General features: G+C 51.1%; 11 protein-coding genes and 1 non-coding gene across 12 annotated transcripts; 3 read left to right on the forward strand and 9 right to left on the reverse strand.

The window, feature by feature from the left end:
• Nucleotides 1-710: 710 nt before the first annotated feature.
• On the reverse strand, nt 711-1,138 carry CC84DRAFT_1160204 (uncharacterized protein). Its single transcript, XM_018177437.1, has 2 exons — nt 1,066-1,138; nt 711-957 (listed from the first exon to the last, which is right to left on the reverse strand). Exons 1-2 carry the CDS (start codon nt 1,099-1,101, stop codon nt 820-822), a joined length of 174 nt encoding a protein of 57 aa, XP_018043328.1. The 5' UTR covers nt 1,102-1,138; the 3' UTR covers nt 711-819.
• A 359-nt stretch (nt 1,139-1,497) lies between these two features.
• CC84DRAFT_1227702 (uncharacterized protein) lies at nt 1,498-2,571 on the reverse strand. The gene has a single exon (XM_018183622.1). It carries the CDS (start codon nt 2,148-2,150, stop codon nt 1,743-1,745), a length of 408 nt encoding a protein of 135 aa, XP_018043329.1. The 5' UTR covers nt 2,151-2,571; the 3' UTR covers nt 1,498-1,742.
• Nucleotides 2,122-2,699, reverse strand: CC84DRAFT_1160205 (uncharacterized protein). Its single transcript, XM_018177438.1, has one exon. The coding sequence runs from the start codon at nt 2,638-2,640 to the stop codon at nt 2,371-2,373; it is 270 nt and encodes an 89-aa protein (XP_018043330.1). The 5' UTR covers nt 2,641-2,699; the 3' UTR covers nt 2,122-2,370.
• A 1,119-nt stretch (nt 2,700-3,818) lies between these two features.
• Nucleotides 3,819-3,917, forward strand: CC84DRAFT_t4. The gene has a single exon. It is a non-coding gene; the product is annotated as a tRNA-Leu (tRNA).
• A 358-nt stretch (nt 3,918-4,275) lies between these two features.
• Nucleotides 4,276-5,202, reverse strand: CC84DRAFT_1255111 (uncharacterized protein; the record flags this gene model as incomplete). Its single annotated transcript, XM_018184507.1, has 3 exons — nt 4,276-4,698; nt 4,751-4,839; nt 4,891-5,202. 3 exons carry the CDS (start codon nt 5,200-5,202, stop codon nt 4,539-4,541), a joined length of 561 nt encoding a protein of 186 aa, XP_018043331.1. The 3' UTR covers nt 4,276-4,538.
• A 912-nt stretch (nt 5,203-6,114) lies between these two features.
• CC84DRAFT_167778 (uncharacterized protein) lies at nt 6,115-6,560 on the reverse strand. The gene has a single exon (XM_018185449.1). The coding sequence runs from the start codon at nt 6,507-6,509 to the stop codon at nt 6,213-6,215; it is 297 nt and encodes a 98-aa protein (XP_018043332.1). The 5' UTR covers nt 6,510-6,560; the 3' UTR covers nt 6,115-6,212.
• On the reverse strand, nt 6,452-8,163 carry CC84DRAFT_167845 (uncharacterized protein). The gene is made up of 2 exons (XM_018185450.1): nt 6,584-8,163; nt 6,452-6,538 (listed from the first exon to the last, which is right to left on the reverse strand). Exon 1 carries the CDS (start codon nt 8,023-8,025, stop codon nt 6,880-6,882), a length of 1,146 nt encoding a protein of 381 aa, XP_018043333.1. The 5' UTR covers nt 8,026-8,163; the 3' UTR covers nt 6,452-6,538; nt 6,584-6,879.
• Nucleotides 8,164-8,865: 702 nt separating this feature from the next.
• On the reverse strand, nt 8,866-10,047 carry CC84DRAFT_1160207 (mitochondrial carrier). Its single transcript, XM_018177439.1, has 2 exons — nt 9,945-10,047; nt 8,866-9,776 (listed from the first exon to the last, which is right to left on the reverse strand). The coding sequence occupies exons 1-2, from the start codon at nt 10,011-10,013 to the stop codon at nt 8,931-8,933; spliced, it is 915 nt and encodes a 304-aa protein (XP_018043334.1). The 5' UTR covers nt 10,014-10,047; the 3' UTR covers nt 8,866-8,930.
• Nucleotides 10,048-10,163: 116 nt separating this feature from the next.
• On the forward strand, nt 10,164-11,776 carry CC84DRAFT_1136156 (WD40 repeat-like protein). The gene has a single exon (XM_018176090.1). The coding sequence runs from the start codon at nt 10,224-10,226 to the stop codon at nt 11,553-11,555; it is 1,332 nt and encodes a 443-aa protein (XP_018043335.1). The 5' UTR covers nt 10,164-10,223; the 3' UTR covers nt 11,556-11,776.
• Nucleotides 11,777-11,896: 120 nt separating this feature from the next.
• CC84DRAFT_1160210 (DUF1688-domain-containing protein) lies at nt 11,897-13,535 on the forward strand. The gene is made up of 4 exons (XM_018177440.1): nt 11,897-12,090; nt 12,164-12,347; nt 12,402-12,542; nt 12,595-13,535. Exons 1-4 carry the CDS (start codon nt 11,935-11,937, stop codon nt 13,407-13,409), a joined length of 1,296 nt encoding a protein of 431 aa, XP_018043336.1. The 5' UTR covers nt 11,897-11,934; the 3' UTR covers nt 13,410-13,535.
• Nucleotides 13,536-13,711: 176 nt separating this feature from the next.
• CC84DRAFT_1160211 (uncharacterized protein) lies at nt 13,712-15,081 on the reverse strand. Its single transcript, XM_018177441.1, has 3 exons — nt 14,815-15,081; nt 14,122-14,760; nt 13,712-14,067 (listed from the first exon to the last, which is right to left on the reverse strand). The coding sequence occupies exons 1-3, from the start codon at nt 15,045-15,047 to the stop codon at nt 13,908-13,910; spliced, it is 1,032 nt and encodes a 343-aa protein (XP_018043337.1). The 5' UTR covers nt 15,048-15,081; the 3' UTR covers nt 13,712-13,907.
• A 2,521-nt stretch (nt 15,082-17,602) lies between these two features.
• CC84DRAFT_1160215 (uncharacterized protein) lies at nt 17,603-18,067 on the reverse strand. The gene is made up of 2 exons (XM_018177442.1): nt 18,021-18,067; nt 17,603-17,941 (listed from the first exon to the last, which is right to left on the reverse strand). The coding sequence occupies exons 1-2, from the start codon at nt 18,043-18,045 to the stop codon at nt 17,742-17,744; spliced, it is 225 nt and encodes a 74-aa protein (XP_018043338.1). The 5' UTR covers nt 18,046-18,067; the 3' UTR covers nt 17,603-17,741.
• Nucleotides 18,068-18,538: the final 471 nt, after the last annotated feature.

The raw sequence follows: 18,538 nt of genomic DNA on the forward strand, positions 1-18,538 counted from the left end.
CAGCGTAGTTGTTGACGCAATTGACTGTCTCAGAAGGGATAGCTGGACATTTTGCGGCCAGCCGGCTAGCAGCTGCGGTCATTGTATTGAGTGCGAACGGATGTCGTGAGAAGAATGGTTTCATTTTTGATTTGCAGTCTGAATGTGTACAGGCGAAGTCTTTCAGATTCATAGTACATAGATTGGAACGAACGTCCTATCTAGATCATTTAAGTGGAAGGCTCGTTCGTCTGCTCGTATGGATCTCTTTGGCATTGACATATAATGCCACGTGATCAGCAACCTGTTCTTGGTGAATTGTCACATGATCATTCAATTACTCTTTTGGTGTCATGTCTGATGTTTCGCCTCAAAGCTTTAAGACTCTCGGGGCTCATCCATGGCTTTCTCACGCCAGCACAGAAATTCGTAGACCCAATAATAATCACAAGGCAAAATCCATCAACATATGATTATCAAGGTGAGGGATATAATTGCAGGTATTGTCAAGGTGTAGAATTGCGGTCCCGTGGCGAGAAGCAAATATGCTTGACTGTCAGGTGGAAACGCGTGAGCGAGGGTTCTTATCATTCGTCTTCTTGGATTTGGCTTGAAAAGCTGTGCCTGTGCAATACAAAAGGTGGGCCAAGTATCTCAGCAAGTCATGGTTCCATTACATCGGATATACTACGAATACACATCAAGAAACTAACTCGTATGAGCCTGATGCATATCCGTGAACACTGGTCCAAGCGTGCATCGTCCATGAATACGCTTAGGCAATCCACCCTAACTCCTAGCTCATAGTATCATGCGCATTGCGATCGTGATAGAGAATGCTTAACCGTATCGGACGTTCTTGACGGTGCCCTGCTCATCGACGTGAATGTTGAGGCGGTCGGGCTTGTGGTCCATGGTGCTCATCGAGTCGGGCTGGAGGACACGGTGCTCCGAGGGGAGATCCTTCTTCGCGAAGGTCTGTCCAATACGACAGTTAGCATTGGTAATAATATCCAGACGGGGCGACAGACAGGCCTGCGAACGCAGGAGCGGGGATGCCAACTATACATTCGGGGGAGCACGTACAACTTCATCGTGGTTGTCACCGATCTTCTTGCCCATCAACTTGTTCGTCCACTCATCGATCTGCTCTCCACCCTTGCTCTGAATTCCGGGGACGACGAGAGGCATGCTGCGTGTAGATTGGCTTGCGAAGGTTCGCCTGAGAAGGGTTCTTTGTAGGGGATTCGTGGTGTAGTATATGGTTCGTGGTCCGGGGTATCTGGATGTGAGTATGAACACAGGTGTAGGGAGGTATTTATGCAGACTTATGCACCCTTGCGCGTGACCGATAAGAGCCTTGGTTTATGTATGAGCACCGTGGGAGGCGGACGAAGTGGTGAGGGGTGACGTCACCGAGGGGCTCAGACGCTAGAGTTGTTGGGGAAGGTGGGGCTCGGGATTGAATGTTCGGAATGGCAGGTGCAACCGGGCGAACGCGCGTAAATGGCATCCGTCACTCATCGCGCCTATGGGCAATCGGTACAATGCTGTTCAGCAATTGGGCTCTTTCTGCTTGGAAGCATAGTGACTTGCAAGATACGTGGACAATCAACATGAGGCGCAATCGTTGTTGATGTACTATGACTCCCAGTCAACTCGGCCACACTCAACAAATTCCACCACCCTGGAGCGCCGCCTAGCACATGCAGCACATGCAGACTTGGGGTAAGGTGTGCCTGAGTCTCGTGCAGACGCTTGAGCTAGAACATCCATCTCCATGGCGTGAAACCAGTCGGCGATCGCTTTCCAAACTCTGATTCTACGAACATCGGGCCACCCCGACTAATAGTGCTTGGGCAATCGTTCCAAGGGACATCCGAGAGTAGTATCAGATTGTAACCGGCCTCCTTGATCCACGCACAAGCAGAAGGTATCAGGTGCTGGACAACGAGCATTGAAATGCTTCGATGCGTATTTTTCCCGTCGGAATCCTCTGCAGAGGTCAGTTCTCGTCCCTCCCCAAAGGCCCAGCGGAACAGAAGGAGAGCTATCTGGCACACTCTGTCCTTGCTAACACGGGCTGACGCCAGTTTAACTAAGAAGGTCGCCAAATTCAAGCGCTGTTCACACGACATAGACGCGCGATTGTTGATCCAATAGTCGGTCATGTCAGTGACCAGGAATAGCAAATCATTCCAAAGCGTGCCCTCAACCGTGCGAGCTATGTCGAGTCCGTAAACTCCGCGCGCAGGCCTAGTCAGCGGACCAAGTCCCTGTATGCGGAGATGTCGAGGACCAAGCGATCGTCAGCTGTCGTTTCGTGTGATGTATGGCGACCAAGCTGGTGATACATGTATCACAGGGAGTGGAGATAGTCTTCCAGGGCGTCTACTCCGTCTCCGATATTGCGTATCGCCCCGTAACGATCGAAGTTCGATGATAGAAGGCTGCTCCTCGAACCTCCTTGAGCTCGCCATGAGCGATGCATTCGCGCGTGTCTTGTTGATCTCGAACTGTATCGCCTGCCATGCTGAGCTCAGGTGGGCCTTTTGGTGAAGGACTGAGCAGTGTATCACGGAGATGATGCATGTTGCGGTCACGCTTTTTTGGCTGATTGATAGACCGAGTTGGAATAGAATGAGCAGGAGTTATAAACATTTTGAGAAGGTCGCATGGGCTGCCAGCTCGCTATTCCAAAGCTGAGTTGACGTCCTAGCCATTTCCGGAAAACGAGCAGACTGTAGCGACCCAATACATGTCTGCCGTGCGTACAATTCTGAGAGTATATGATTCTCGCTGTGAAACATCTCTTCGCCGCTCACCGCTATCCGCTATCCGAATGTACCACCTCGGCGAATCCTCGTGCGTATATAAGTAAAGAATAGCGTACATTCCAAGTCCACACAGATTTGCGGGGATATCCATGACAACGCACGTTCCGCGTTGCAATCTCTTGCAAGTGCATTTCCTTGGGTAAATATTCTGCGCTCGTGATTTGAATGGCGAGGTATGGGTTACGGGAACCATATGAATATTAACCCAGATCAAACCAACATTGCTGCAGTCAGTGTCACTACCATGCCTGTGATTAGGCTTGGATCTCGATCCTATGCGTGAAAGCTGTGATAGAAAGCTGTGTGGTAACAAGCCAATGAGAAGTCAGTGTCACTATATACGTGAATTCAATCCTAAGCGTCGTTGGTAGATGAGCTTGTCAAGTACCCACGTGGACATCCTCTGTCCTTGAGTCAAACATGCTTGTGAAAGAATAATCATAATCAATCCTTTGGTTGATATAATGCAAGGCCCTGGGCCGATAGAGGTGCAAATGGTATAAGAAGAGCGATTGGTAAGTGAGCAAAGCTACCTTTAGCTCAGAATATCTCGTGAAAAGAGACAGGAGTAATAGAACTGCACAGCAACACAGCTTTCCCACATACTTGAATGACACTTGCGCTGCAACCGATACAAGAAATAAGACACTGGGCGCTTGCCTTGTCCTGCATTGACTTGCTTTAATATGCGTTTGTAAACGTATAGTATGATGAATGAGCGAGATTGCTCATAGTAGAGTCCGCCTATGGGGTTCCAATCATCATCGAACACTGTGTGGCTCGTTACTGAAGTGTGTCGTGTCGCGTGCAAATTTTCTGCCTTCGGAGCCGAGCCACTGGTGCGGATGGTCCTGTGTATCTGCCCCGCACCCAGCCAAATTTTTGCATGTCCCCCATCGAACAGCACCCAACCACTGCATCTGACGGCCTCCTAAGCCTTAATTGATTAGCATTATATATTTCAAATTGAAGATATTTCTCATCAAGCATCTCTCAGAGATCGGTGAGATGGCCGAGTTGGTTATGGCGCCAGGTTAAGGAGCATCTTAACATCATTTCCTGGTCACGAAAGTGGCGTGGGTTCGAGTCCCACTCTCATCAACATCGTCCGCTCATACGAGCGGGTTACGGGAATCTTTTTTTGCTTCTGTTCTGCCTCGATGAGCAAGTTGCGTGTGTCGCTGCACTCTTGGTATTTGTCAGGCCCTCTGCTTTTTGCCTTTTGTCACAGAGCCAATGGACCGACTTATGCACTCTCAAGGTCATGAGGCTACTTGATCGTCTAGAGCTGTCCTTCCGACCGCAGTGACCGACACAAATGTGGCTGCGCACCTTACTCTATCTATATCAACTCGCTCTACCATACGTTTGTAATCTCAGCATGTTTTATGATCCTCAGAGGTTCACAGTGGAGTCTTATGAATTTCCTTTTATATTGTACAGTGACCAGGTGGATCTTAAGCGAACTCACACTCGAATTCGTGTTCAGACTGCCCAGCAGTTTTTGAGTTTAATTTTAGACTAGGACTTTGGATAGTTGAGATTTCTTTTCAGCCCACGTGAATAGCTTTCTACCTACTGATGAAGATACAATTATAGTGGCAAGGAGAATTTCAGTTTCTGTACGTATTTCTGAACACAAATGTAGCAAATAATATCCCTGTACTCGCACATCCGGAAGACTTTCACTGCCTCACCCATCTGAACCTGCACGACAACCCCTCAAACTTTTACCTCCTTGTACACAACCAACGGAAATGCCACCCCTTCCCTCTGCGTACAAATCGAAAACCCCGAGCCTGCATGCGTGCACAACAGGACATTCTCAGGATCCACAGTGCCCTTCGCAAAGCGCTTAATTTTCTTTCCGTTCGTCTTTCTGCTACTCCACATCAATCTCTGTTCATCAGGTGAACCCAGGATTAGCCGCTCACCTCACATGCTTCACGTCAAGCACAAAGTCCCACACATTCTGATAATCGCTAAATTTGAATGACCAGGCTTTGTCTGTGCAATTTGCGAGCTAAAGCTGTTAACACGGCGAGCTAAAGCAGATAGGAGGGCCCACACGGACAAAGTCATGAGGATATCCAGTATCCCACACTGCATACGGCCACGTCGTCTCGCAAGCCGTCGCAGACCCATCACTCGGATCCGTAACATTGAACGCAACGCGATACACTGAGACGTTGTCCCTCCCCGACGGCTCGAATGTATACAAGTTGGTGACTTCGAATGCAGTCGTAGCCGTAGGATGGGCGAGAGCAAGAGGCAATACTATGAGGGGAACGAGGGCGAGGGCGAGCATCTTTGGAATGCAGTACACTGCGAAGAGAAGGATGATCGAGATTATGCTGTGTTTCGTAGAGGCTACGGGCGTCCTCATGGTTTCTAGCTAGCTGAACGCCGTTTTATTTGCATTTCTATTATGTTGCGTGTCTTTCTCGTGTTGCGGAGCGCACCGCGATAATTGACTCGTATTCGTGGGTTGCCCTATTCAGCTGTGGGCTGACTTTGACATCCTAAGCTCGTTACGAGGTTGAGCCTAAACCATTTTTAGCCGCATGGACACGCAGTTTGGCCGAGCAAGGGAGAATCTTGGACGCACACGGGAAGTCTGGGACCAAACCTTGGATAATGCTACAACTAAAGAGTAGACTCATGTTCAGCAACAAGTCAACCAGGACATGTTCCGCATCCGTAGCAATGCTTGATACTGCTAATCAATATTACTGCAAGAACTTACCTGCGATACTTTCCTTGCATCGACGTTCAGTGGGACCTGATCCGCACATGGGAAAGAGAAACGGATGAAGAAATTTTCCTAACTGTCCACCTCATCCAGCTGGTGAATGACATGCAATCGTAAACCAGGCTTGCGTATACAAAGGCAGCGAAGATTGCTACCCAGAACAACGCTGAAACGGCGAACGGCCTGGCCATCGTCCACAGTCCGTCCAGTAATCCGTCGCATGTTACGATAAGGGGCCAATCCGGAGGGACTTAGCAGAGGCCCATCCAAATCGCCTTCGTGGGCTGGAACACCCAAAGAGATTAGAGTCGAGCTCCAGATTCCTCAGGACAGTGCAGTGCTTGCCCCGGATACGACCAATGCAGATGGGTATCTTATGTAAATAGTATCCCCCCACAACCCCGTGTGACTTCCCTGGAAATGCCCCTTTTCTCCACCTAACCGCCATCCTACAGCACCCTGCCAAAAGCTTGAACTCCTTGCGTTACTGAAGATCAGCAACAACAGAGACAGCGATACCCAGACTTTTGTCATGCTACTGTTTCAGACATCCTCCCAGTCTTCATAGTCATCATCGCTGAGGCCCACGAACTCTGCGTTTCGGCCATAGATGTGATACCGTGCCATGACAGCGATCTTGTCGGCTAGTTCGTTGCCCGGAACCTGTTTTGTTTAGCCTGGCAAAAGATATGCTCGAGCGAGAACATGTCACTTACACCGCTATGGCCAGGACACCAATGCAAAGACAGTTTCAAGCCAAGTTTCGTAAGCATACATGCTTTTCTGATGATATGCAGACCAAGAGGATGATTCGGATTACGCGCAACACGAATCGCACTCGTAGAGTCCGTATAGATTGCTACCGCCTTCAGCTGGCCAGGTATCTCGCGAGCTAAGTCATAAGCTTTGGCAATTGCTTTCATGACCGCTAAGGTCTCCATAGAATCGGAATCTGGGAGCTCGCCTTGGACTGCACGCAATTAGCGAAGGCATCTTAGTAGACCGTATAACGCACCTTGAAACCCCATCGCCTCGCAGCGTCCCCAACCAGTCGCTGTGCTTCGACGCCATGTCACCGCGAACCCTCGCGGTCTTCCCGAGTGGCGACTGCCGGCAGCTGAGCCATCAGTCCAAAAGACTACTCTCGAGGTATGTAACTCCTCGGCGGTATGCTCCCTGTAAGCATTCTTCACAGCGGTGATGGGAGCATTCAACATCATCTCAACTGTGCCAGGGAAAGTAACAATCCGCCGGAGGTTCCTTTTAGTGCGTAAGTAGCGATTTGGTATGACAGTCCGAATCTGTCGTTTGTCAAACATCGCGACTGCAGCACTTATCAGTCCCATCTCTGCACCGATCTGTAGCTCTTTCGCAGCTTTTTTCTTCCAGAAATTGAAGTTCCTGTGACTGCCCTTGACCACCACCAGATCTGCTTCCAGCTTTCCCACCCTTTCCCCCCCTTTCCCCCTTTTCCGTCCTTGCGTGGGTCATTCTTTGCTTTTGGATCTCTCGACGGTCTGTGCGCTCCATCCTCTTGCGCGCAAGGAAGGCTGGCTCCAGACTATCTACCAGGTCTGTTTCTCGGGCCAAAGTGCGATCGGCAGGCAGTATACTGTCAAAAGTTGGCCGAGTGCGAGATATGTCCGAGAAATTTTGAGGAATCTCGATTCTCTGACTGGCAGCGATTCCCTCGTGTAGTGTCACGACCGCTCTCTCGATGATCGATTGCTGGGGAAGTGCTCGTGGCAATGCTGAACCATTCTCTTCGGGATTTTGCATGCTTGTAGGGGACATTTCATCCCTCTTGGATTCTGTCAATGCGTTTCCAATCGGTTGCCAGGGCGATGTTGCCGATCGCTTGTCGGTCTTCATGTCAAATATATTGTCGCGTAGACCCCAGCCAGAAGCCCAGGCCGACCGTGGGATGACGACGGTCTTGGACGATCGGGCGCCTACCATATTCAGGGTCTCTGCTAGGGTAGCTACTAGGTTGCTGTCGCGTGGATCGATCGAATGCCGAGATGCGGTTGCTCCATCGTTCGAGTTCATGCTCATACGGGGACGAGGTGTCAAGAAATTATCTCCCGAATCTCGGGTCGCTGATATAGAAAAATGTTCCCTACTTCCTACAGTTCTCAGTGTACGGATAGAGTCCCGCGATAACAGCGTAGCTGTAACTCCACCATTCGCCAGATCTTCTTTGCCATTTGAACGAGCGCTCGATGGAGTATTATGATGGAGAAGATCCACGGTATTTGGTGCGCCGCTGCTTGAAATTTGCTGAGCTCCGATCGCCGAGTTCTTCACAAGCAGATCATGTGGAGGAACAGACGTTGGCGCATGCACCTTGCTGTTCGCGCCATTGCGCGTATGCAACAACCCATTGGAGAGGGGATTCAGGCTGGAAACTTCTAGTGCATCTGCCGGCTTATGAGTTACTCCAGACTGGGTGGGCATCTGACTGCGAACTAGCCGATCTCCATCGTCTGCAGCAAGCCTTCTATTGCTCGATGCTGGCACTGGGGACGATTGCCGCAGGCTTGTCGCTACTGCAGATTCGTTTCCATTTCGCTTCTTGCTGCGTGTATGGGGCACCTGGTTCTGGGTTTGTAGTTGGAGCTCAGTTGTGGACTCCAAAGGAGTTGGTGTTGCGGTGTTGCCCGTCACCGCGCGCGCGTGCGGTCGAGGGCCGGTAATCACGCTCGTTCCCGCCCGTAGAGGTAAAGAATGAGTTTAAATCACCGGATTCTGAGCTGCTTGCGCACGCGTCATAGCTCGTGTGCTGTAACGCACCGGCTGTTCTTGAACACGCGTTTGCATCTCCTCATCGTCAGAAATGAGTTCGATTGGACTGTCAGCGAAAAGACCGATTAATCCGTGATCTCGCGACATCGACATTTCGAGGGAATGTCGCCTGAGTTGGGTTGTAGAATCATGTTGAAGCGGAGACGAAGAGGCGGGGTCGATAGCGTAGCTATAGTGATCGTTTGAGAAGGAACGCGCTAGCACGTGACGGCTTTGGTCCCTTCCATGGTTATAATTGCCAAATGCGAGCGGGCGCGCACTGAAATGCGTTACGAAGAGCTGACGAGTGAGAAGTTCCGTTTGGTGAAGGATCGAATTCCTTTGTTTTTCTCACCTGAAGGTATCTTTTTGTGCTTCACACAGGGACATTCTGTCAACGGATTACATACCTGAATGGTATCAATTGGGTACACAGGTAGCAACAGCAACCTGTCAAGTGCTTGTACAATAGCCCTTGTTGACTCTGGCAGACGTTTGTGAAGTATAGATATGGTACAGTATCACATACGTCTAATTCGAAATCTATAATAATTCGGCCTACTCCTTGAATGAACATCTCATAGGTCCTCCAAGCCGCCCAACGCGTTGCTCGCCCATTGGTAGCTACCCAAGAAGATCGCACCTCCTGTAGAGATCCACCCGACCCTCGGTCCGAGTCCCGCAAAGAACGCTCTGGGGCCTGATTGCTCTAGTATCTGCTTCAGCATGCTCATCATCGGTTGCTTCTCCTTGGCCAGCATCATCCGTGTCTTCAGCACATCCAGTGGCGTCGTTATACCAGCTGCGACTGCGCCTGCTACGCTACCCAAGAGACCGCCCTCCAAGCCGCTGATCTCGCTCTTTCCACTGTTGTGCATGCGCCACCGTTTCAATGCTTCCCAGAGCGGGAACTGAATGACTGTGAAGGGGACTTCGCGGAGCAGTGTAATGCTCCATCCGCGGTATAGCTCCAGCCATACATGCCTTATTCCATGCGTATGCCTTTGGTTCAGGATATACGTCAAAGCAGATAGCGACGATGGATGCTGGCTCGCCTGCGCCCTTTGCTTTATGACCTCGGTCGGCACCCTGACCGCACAAGCAGCCACCTCTCCTAAGCTGGCGGCAAGCATGTGTACACCTGCCTCCCTCCCTCTTCCCCCTTCTATTTGCGCATACGGTTTGCCTTCGACATTGTGTGCGATCTTCGGCGTCGAGGGGGTCATATGCCGCTTAATGGAGTCGTAGGTTATGAAGAAGAGTGCTGCGCCAGGTGCAGATCCGACGAAAGCAGAGCCGAGGCCTTTGTAGATGCCGGTGAAGCCACCGCTGGCGGCGAAGCCGGCTGAAGACTGGAGGCGGGTTTTGAGGGTGTCGAGGGGGAAGAGGGACATGTCTACGGTTGTACCTGCAAGGCCGCCGGCCTATCCAAAATTAGCATCATAAGCTTCTGTCTGTTCCTCGTGAAAACCCAATAATCGGGCAGCGATGAGTAGAAAGGCCTGTGACTACTGCTGCACGCGACCGTCAGGCGAAGCTTCGTGCGCCGGAACCACCATTGAGAGGCACCCAGGTGGTAGATGAATACGTACTATAAGCGACCGCAGGTACGGCGACTCAACCCATGCTTGCCTGCGTGGAGGCTCGAGAACATGTTGCATTGTTGACTATATCGCTGTGACCTGCATCTTCCCGATGTCGCCTGGAACTTTTGTTCGATGTTGATGGCCCAAGCTCCCAGCCTTATGACGCGCTAGCGGCATCCAAGATCCTGGAATACCCGTCGTCACGACGCTGTCTTTCCGCTACGCTCACATGGCGATATATAACGTTTTGGAGGACACTCAAAGGAGTGTGTGCTTTTTCGGGCCATGAGTGACGGTCTAGGCTTACGGACTTGGTGCGCCGCGAGCACTACGGCGAAGAAAAGCCTTGCACGAGAAGCGGCAGACGGTGAAGAGTCGAATTTGTCAGAAGACATCAGAGAGAATGCGTATGATACGGTGAGCTGCATCTCTGATGCACAGATTTCACCAGATGGGACGTGTATCTTTACCACAGACTATTCGCGTAACTTTTCCGTCTATCCATTGACCTCGAATATCGCTGCCAACGAAGAACAACAAAGACTGACACGATACGCACAATTCTCTTCATCAGACCCTATATGGGCTTTTACAGTCAATCCGTACTTTGACCTGAATGACCGCAACACCACCACCGTTCTCGTTAGCCGTCGGGATCAGTACATTGGCCTGCATAATGCGCTCTGGGACATATCCGAGACCCAAGGAAACGTTGCACAGCCTGATCGAACAGGCCCTGTAGACATCTCCTCCAAACTCACTAGCTACAAGCTTGTCGATAAACTAACGGAGGCCGTGACTGCACCAAAAAGTCTACTATGGTCACCCTGCGGTGCCTACTTCTACGCCGGGCACAAAAACCAAATCGCTGTATTTGACCTCACTTACACCGATGATCCTATAACGAAGATCCGGACGATTCCCTCAACAAGAAACAAGCTGAAGGGTGGAGGCTGGGGCTTCAAGGGCGACGTCTCTGCACTTGCTGCTTCAGCCGGGAGTGGCAATGTGTTGGCGGCAGGCACGCGAACGCGCTATGTCGGTCTTTACGACGTTGTCTCGTCTCAAGAAGTCACGCATTTTGCCCTACCTGGCATGATCAACGGCCAGAGATCCGATAACGAGAAACTGCAAGATGTAATCGGCGAAGGCGTTACTCAGTTGGAATGGAGCCCCGATGGAACATATCTCTACGTCGCCGAGCGCAGCTCAAATGCTCTCCTGATATACGACGTGCGCAAGTTCGGGCTCGCGTTGGCTCATTGTGCTGGACGCAAAGCACAGACCCGCCAGAAGATGGGTTTTGATGTTTGGGCACAAAGGGACGCCGGAGAGAATCACGAAATATGGGCTGGTGGTACGGATGGTTGCGTGAGAGTGTGGAGGTACGCTTACCTGAAAGAAGGCGCTGTGGACGCAGATGAAGTTATCAGCGTGGGGGACGATGCGGTCAGCAACGTGCGTGTACATCCATACGGGCATGCTGCTGTTGTTGCACAGGGAAGATACGAAGTCGGGGGTGGAGGAGAAGCGAAGGGGATAAGAAGAGGAGACGTAAAGAATCCGACGTACGATGAATGGGGGTCTTTGGATATCTTGGGTTTGGGAAGCTACTGACTGACGCTCGTGCTTGGATATACCCGATCGGCGTTTGGAATTACGAATTGACCTGTACTACTCGGAGGGACTTGGCCTCAGCTCGTTGTTTACAGAGTTCGTGTGAGATTGTGATTAGGCCGCTGCAGCTTGCGGGCATGTTACGAGACATGCAGAACCCGCCCCTCGGCATCACGATGATTATCATTTGTGGCTGAGCAAATAAGCCTTGCAATACAAGTATAAGTCAATAATCAGCTTCGTCCATGTCCGATGGTTGGTCCCACGTAGATACGTAGACCCACACTAGCTACCCCACCAAGATAGGAAGGTGCCTAGCATATAACTACACCGGCGCCCTCCGACGTACACCACAACAACTCTCCTCTCAGTATTCGAGATGGATGCACAGGTCAAATATCTTCTGTCTCTCGATGCCATCCGGGATCGTGCCAAAATCGTCGGCGAGGCTGCCAAAGCGGGGAAGCTGAGCCACTTCAACGTGCATGATGAGAAGCTGGGCGCCGTTGCTGACTACGTTACGGCTGTCATCAAAGTGAGTCTTACCTGATAATTTACGAGCTTGCTTCGTTGAAGTGATGCTGGTGTCGTGTACTTACAACCTACAGCGCGACTACGGACCGGATAAGTATGGACAAATCCCTCCGCACGGGAGGTGGCAGCACTTCGAAGTTGGAAATCAACCGCGCATTGATGATCTCCTTTCGCAATGGAAGACGGAAGGCCATGATGATAAGGAGCTCACACGGAGGTTGATTGATCTATTTTTCGTCTCCGTTTTGTTGGATGCGGGTATGTGATCGATGACCCCTTGTGATCTACCGCGTTGACTCACATGATTTTCAGGCGCGGGAGATCACTGGCGGTACGTAGAACCGGGAACAGAGCAGATGTTTGAGCGCAGCGAGGGCATCGCGGTAGCGAGTCTGTACATGTTCAAGGAGGGGGCATTCGCTTCGTTACAAGCCAACAAGATGATTGTAGATGGTAAGAAATGATAGCGGATGATGCACAAGCCTCGTGCTAACACAAAATTCAGGGAAGGGCCTCGAACAACTAACCAGTTCCGCTCTCGCAACCGGCTTCCAGATCTCAGACCGCAACCCCATGCTCGGCGTAGACTCACGCACCAACCTTCTCAAAAGCCTAGGAACCTCCCTACTTGCTCACTCCAACGTCTTCGGGCCCGAAGGCCGACCGGGGAATATAGTTGACTACATGCTCAAAACGGCGACCGATACTTCAAGCCTCGACATCCTCCGCTTCTGGGACGTCCTCCAGGAGCTGCTAATCCCCATCTGGCCCCGTGACCGCACAGTCGTACATGGATGCCCCATCGGCGATGCCTGGCCACTCAGCACGCTCAGGACCGCTTCTTCATCGACGTCGGTCCCCAACACCACAGACGCAGATTTCATCCAGCCGTTCCACAAGCTGACGCAGTGGCTCACGTACTCTCTCACCGTCCCATTCACCCGCCTTCTGAAACTCACCTGGACACACATGGATTCCATGACCGCTCTGCCTGAGTATCGCAACGGTGGATTGTTCGTGGACCTCGGCGTGCTTAGTCTAAAACCTGACACTCTCAAACGCGGTTTGGCTTCGTCGGGGGGAGCGCTGCCTCAGTTCGGCGCCGGAGACGATGCCGTTGTGGAGTGGCGTGCTATGACGCTCGTGCTGATCGACAAGCTGTATGCGATGGTGAAGGAGCGTATGAATGGCGTGGAGCTGAGCATGGCGCAGTTGCTGGAGGCGGGAACCTGGAAGAGTGGTCGGGAGGTGGCGAAGGAGAAGAGGCCTGATACTAAGAGCAGTCCGATTTTAATCGAGAGTGACGGGACTGTCTTCTGATCAGCCATTCCTAGACTCTTTAGTTTCCGCAGGTTATAGTTCTTGGCAAGTTTGACTATGCATGTTATTGAAGCACGGATTGAACTATGTCTGTATCGAACGCCCGTAAGAATGAGACATTCCAACAGGATCATGGCGGTGACAGATTAGCATTGTGATGGACACTATCTCACCTACTGTGTCTCATGTATCACGCTTTGGCGTAATGTAGAGGTTCTCAATTACTGGATGCTACCAATCAACCTGGGTGTCTTGGGGAGCGAATGCGCGAGGTAGCTTTCCAGGGATCGCCAAGGATTAGGGCTGATCATCGGGTTCAAGGCAAGAAGGCTAAGAGAAGGAATGTGGTTAGGAGCGGACAGGGAGAGGAAGGTTGGACTTTCCCTATATACAGTCTTTACCAGCATTTGTATCCAACAAGTAGCAAGCACACATCTTTCCTATTCGTGATTGGTGTACTCTTTCCTTCTAGCGCTAATTCTCCGTGCCGTGCCCAATTCATTCGCTTGTGACTTGGGATACCTTTCTTACGTACATGTATAGATTTCGTACGCTTTTTAGTAGCTCTGCGTCTTCAGGCGAGACTGGAAAATCACATCTTTCATACTCATCCCACATCTTTTTCGTGCGAGGAGATTCTGGGTCGGCCCACGGTTTCCTATCCACCCTAGGTTAGAGGAGCTGCAGACGGATCGGAAGACGGCCATCTTACCCAGCATCGTTAAAAGTGGTACGGTCGGTAGTGATAATAAGAGCGGGGCGTGCAAGGTCGGCGATAATCTGTTTCAGAGGCGCTTCTACAAAGGCCGAAAATATTACAGAGTCGTCTTCGATCTCAGCAAAGCCTCCCGCCCCGAAAGGCCCGACAATCGAGAAGCCTTTCCCTTTCAGCATCTCCTTTGCTTCTTCCGTGTAGCCAGGATCCTGAGCTAGTAGTTGGATGTTGTTCGCACTGCACATGTCCGCCATGGTCAAGGCGACCGAATGCTGGATCGTGCTAGGACGGATGAATTCGGCTTCCAGCTCCTGCCCACTCGAGCCCGTTTGCCGCCTATACCACTCTGGAGGTCCACGACACATGTCGCCCAGTCCAAAGCAAATGATCTTGGCTACCTTTCTCACGCTGAACACCTCCTCAAGCCGAGACCGCAGTAAGCGGCAGCTGGCACTCTGACTCCAGGTGTGCCTATTCTCTTCGAAAACGGTGTCGGCGTTCTCAATTATGCCTTGAAATCGTTTCGCGCAAACGTTCTCCCAGTGGACCAGATATGAGCAGCGGTATGTCTCAGAAGGGCCATCAGGCTGCGATGTTACTAGTCGCCAGTACTCTCGGTATGTGACGCGGGGCCGCCTACAAGGTAATCAGCTGTTCTGCACACCGCATAGGTACCAAGCACTTCCTTACCAGATTGGGCGTCTTTCCGCAAACATGGGATTCTTTATGCAAGCTTCCGTGCCGTCAATCAAGCGAACAGTAAAGTATTCAAGGTCCATAGATTGTAGAAGTTGCTGTTCGATATGTTGAAGATTGTCCTTTGACCATAACTTAACACCGTCCTCGTATAGATTAGATGCGATTTGGCTGCTCTTTCGCCACTCTGAGCAACCGTACGCTAGGAAAGATGTATCAGATGGCATGGTACTAACGTAGGATGAGTGGGGTTAGTCCGCGGTAAGCATAGGATGAGGTTCTTATTAACGTGTTGGATCAGTAAGCTGGCCAGATCAGTAAGCTGGCCACCCCACCAAGCCGCGCAGCACTTCAACAGCGATATCTCTACAACAACATGATATTTTTCTATGAGATTTTGTACATAGATAGTCTATTGCTGCTTACACTGAGTCCTTCTGTGTCCTTGCTCATGGCACTTGCTGCACGTAGGTGGTGCGCGCTGGCGTGCAGGCGTCGATCCAGCATCAGCAGCCTCAGCGAGAGCTAGATGAGCTGTAGCAGCTAGAGCTCGCCCCTGATCAGCTTCTAGAGCTCCTCCTGTCGCAATATACTGTCTGCGCCTATCCTGCCTTTGTCGCCGGCGACAATTAGTTACCCGTAGCCTCCTATTCTCTTCTACAAGGAGCGTTACTGAGTTCATTGCAAGCTGACAACCCTTAACAAGCTGGGCAAAAGCAACGCTTGTAAAGCTCTGTGAGGACTTCTGAAGGCGATTCTGTAGGAGTCGTGCCTGCTTCTCTAGTTGTTGAGTAGTATGAGGCGTCTCAGCTGTCCATGTAGCCTCAGCATCTACTGCTGCCCCTGGTGGTGACGGGGTCCTGACTACTGTCAGGTGCGAGAGAACGCGATCTAGACAGGGAGGGATAAGTCCTGTTGCTTGAAAACCACTCTAGATATTCTTCTCTATGAAGACTATCCTGCGTACGCGCGGATAGATAGATAGAAACTCCTCCTTGTCCACATGAAAGACTCCTTGTCGTGCTAGCTCAGTCACCTCACGTCCATATGCAGCCTTGAGTGGCGAGAAACAGCTCACATCTAGAGGCTGCAGTAGATGGCTCGTGTGCGCAGGCATACAGAGGCTGACTATCCTGTGTTCTGCACAGTACTGAGTGAACTCTAGAGTAGCATGACTACTATGGCCATCTAGGATAAGGAGCCTCCATGAGCCTATAGTACGAGACTCTGTATGCTGATTGAAGTGCTCTAGCCAGGTAAGTCCTAGCTGATCTGTCGTCCAGCCATTGTCGCTGACTGCGAGCTTCCAGCCTGCAGGTAGGTCGTTGTACCAGGTAGATTGATGGACCTTACCAGACAGGATGATGAGGGGTGGGATAGACCAGCCAGACGCGCAGATACACTCAATTGTCGTCACCCAGCCTCTATTGCCTGGCTGTACGCGTACAGCTCTACCCATAGTGTCTGCGCTAGTCACTACCTTAGATGAGGAGGATCCTACACCCATCATGAATCCTGTCTCGTCGAAATTGTAGGTATCTTCATCTAGTATGCCGTACGTCCTGCGCGTCTCCTCTACGCGCGTATACCATGCAGAGATCTTGATAGGATCCTCACATAGAGCGCGCTGACTGTGTAGCTTCCTATCCCACTTTGTCTGCAGCTCTGGCTGAGTCTTGATGAATCGTGATGCCCACTTCTAGCCTACAGGCGGAGGTGGAGGATCCTGGCCACGCGCGGCGAGTAGATGATCAGCCATCCGTCGTACGTCGATAATCTTGGGTGGAAATCCTCGTTGATCAAGCTCTAGGATCCACTGAACAAGAGACTGCTCCTCGCTAGGGGATAACTTTCGATTGACTGATACTATCTCGCGTTTTGGCTTGACACCATGGAGGCGCGTCTGCAGGGTCGATCGCGGTACATCAAAGGATAGTGCAAGGCGGCGAAGCGATCGAGTAGGATTAGATTGATAGGAGGCAATAGCAAGATCAATCCTGCCTTCTTTTGCAAGCTGTAGAGAGCGTTGTTGCGGCTTCATAATTGATGCAGATGGACGCGTCGCGCGCGGCTTGGTGGGGTGGCCAGCTTACTGATCTGGCCAGCTTACTGATCCAACACGTTAATATGAAAATTAATGAGTCATACCATAGGTCACGTGGGCGATGCAATTTTGTTTTAGAATGCTACGTTTTTGCGAACTAGCGAATTAGACACCTTAGGTGGTACTTAAAAAAACATACAACAGCGGGGATTCGCTGCTGGTCACCCACGCAACTACTGATCCGCCGGTACACTGCTTATATATGGCTGAGCGGACGGGAAGCCTAGTTTTCAGTGTCCTATGGTCGTATGTGAAAGATACTCGTAAGCAATATCTTATATACAGTAGCCCCTCCAACGGCACATGGAAGCTTTACATGCGCCAATCGACATCCTGGACATCCGCCAATAGTATTGAAAGCTTTGTACCATCACTGAGCCATCTTTTAATGCGTATGGATTGGCCAACTTCCAGACAATGGCTCTCTCCACGCCCACTCCACCGTTTTACTGTACTATCACTATCCAACAAGCCCTGTCCATGCTCTGTGCAGAGAGACTGTAGGAGTATTGATCGAACCTCGCTCGATCTCGAATCTTTATGACAACTTGGACCACTCTCCCTCTCAGTGCGGCCATTGTTTTTCTTTCAGAAAGTGATGCCGGGAGCAGCACGCATGGTCTCCCACTAGAGGATTCTACCGAAATCTTGCAGATACTCTTACCAACTATGCATACTGGCTATATATGGGCTGTTGATGTTGAACAGGCTGCCTCCAGACAACTATATCCCCATATACAATACCAGGATAGCGGTCTATGATAGTCTTCTTCACTGCTCTAGAAAGCGTACAGGTAGCTTGTATCTAGTCATCCGATCACTCCGTGCTCTCGCCTAACCTTATACTCTTTCCATTAGGCTCACGATACACAACCTCAAAATTAACTCCCAACACGGGATCCCTCACAAATGCCCCATGGTACCCGGCATGATACTCCTCCCTCGGGCCGGGCTTGCCGTTATCCTCACCCCCAGCTCTCACAGCTGCCGCGTGCCATTCGTACAGCTGCTCTATACCTATCCAAACCAACCAACCCTCTGTCAGCAAGGTCCCACCCTTCGCTCATAGAACACGAACATGAAGAGGGCGACGTACTATTCACGGTAAACGCCACATGCATCTTTCTCCATTCGCGCACCTGCGCTTCCGTCGCCTTCGTCATGGGATCGCTAATGACCCAGAAATACGGGCGCGCTTCACCTAGTCCGACGACATGCGTGACAGGGCGCGTGATTTCTTTGAAGCCGAAGAGGGCGTTTGCGGCGAGAAGCCAGGATACCAGTGGTTCGAGGCTGCTTTCGGGGACGATGATGGAGAAGTGGTCGAGGGGCATGTTGGTAGGTTGGCATGCACGTAATTGCTGGAGAACGGATGTTGAGCAGAGTGTTGGTGGGTTTCTTACTTCGATGGTTGGTACACTATGGAAGTCCAGCTCGGGTTCGTGCTAGCTTCTTGTGGGCAGGAATACGACGGTTGGTCTTGGCTGGTGAGCTCATTGGAAGGTTTGTGGTGGGAAGCTTGGGTGAGATTGGCAGAATTGTGAGTGTAATGTGTATGCGAGGGGCAATGTGAGAAAGAAAACGGAGTGTATATCCGAAGAAAGCTGCTACGTG

The sequence above is a fragment of the Paraphaeosphaeria sporulosa genome (assembly GCF_001642045.1).
Source record: "Paraphaeosphaeria sporulosa strain AP3s5-JAC2a unplaced genomic scaffold CC84scaffold_1, whole genome shotgun sequence".
Lineage (NCBI taxonomy): Eukaryota > Fungi > Ascomycota > Dothideomycetes > Pleosporales > Didymosphaeriaceae > Paraphaeosphaeria > Paraphaeosphaeria sporulosa.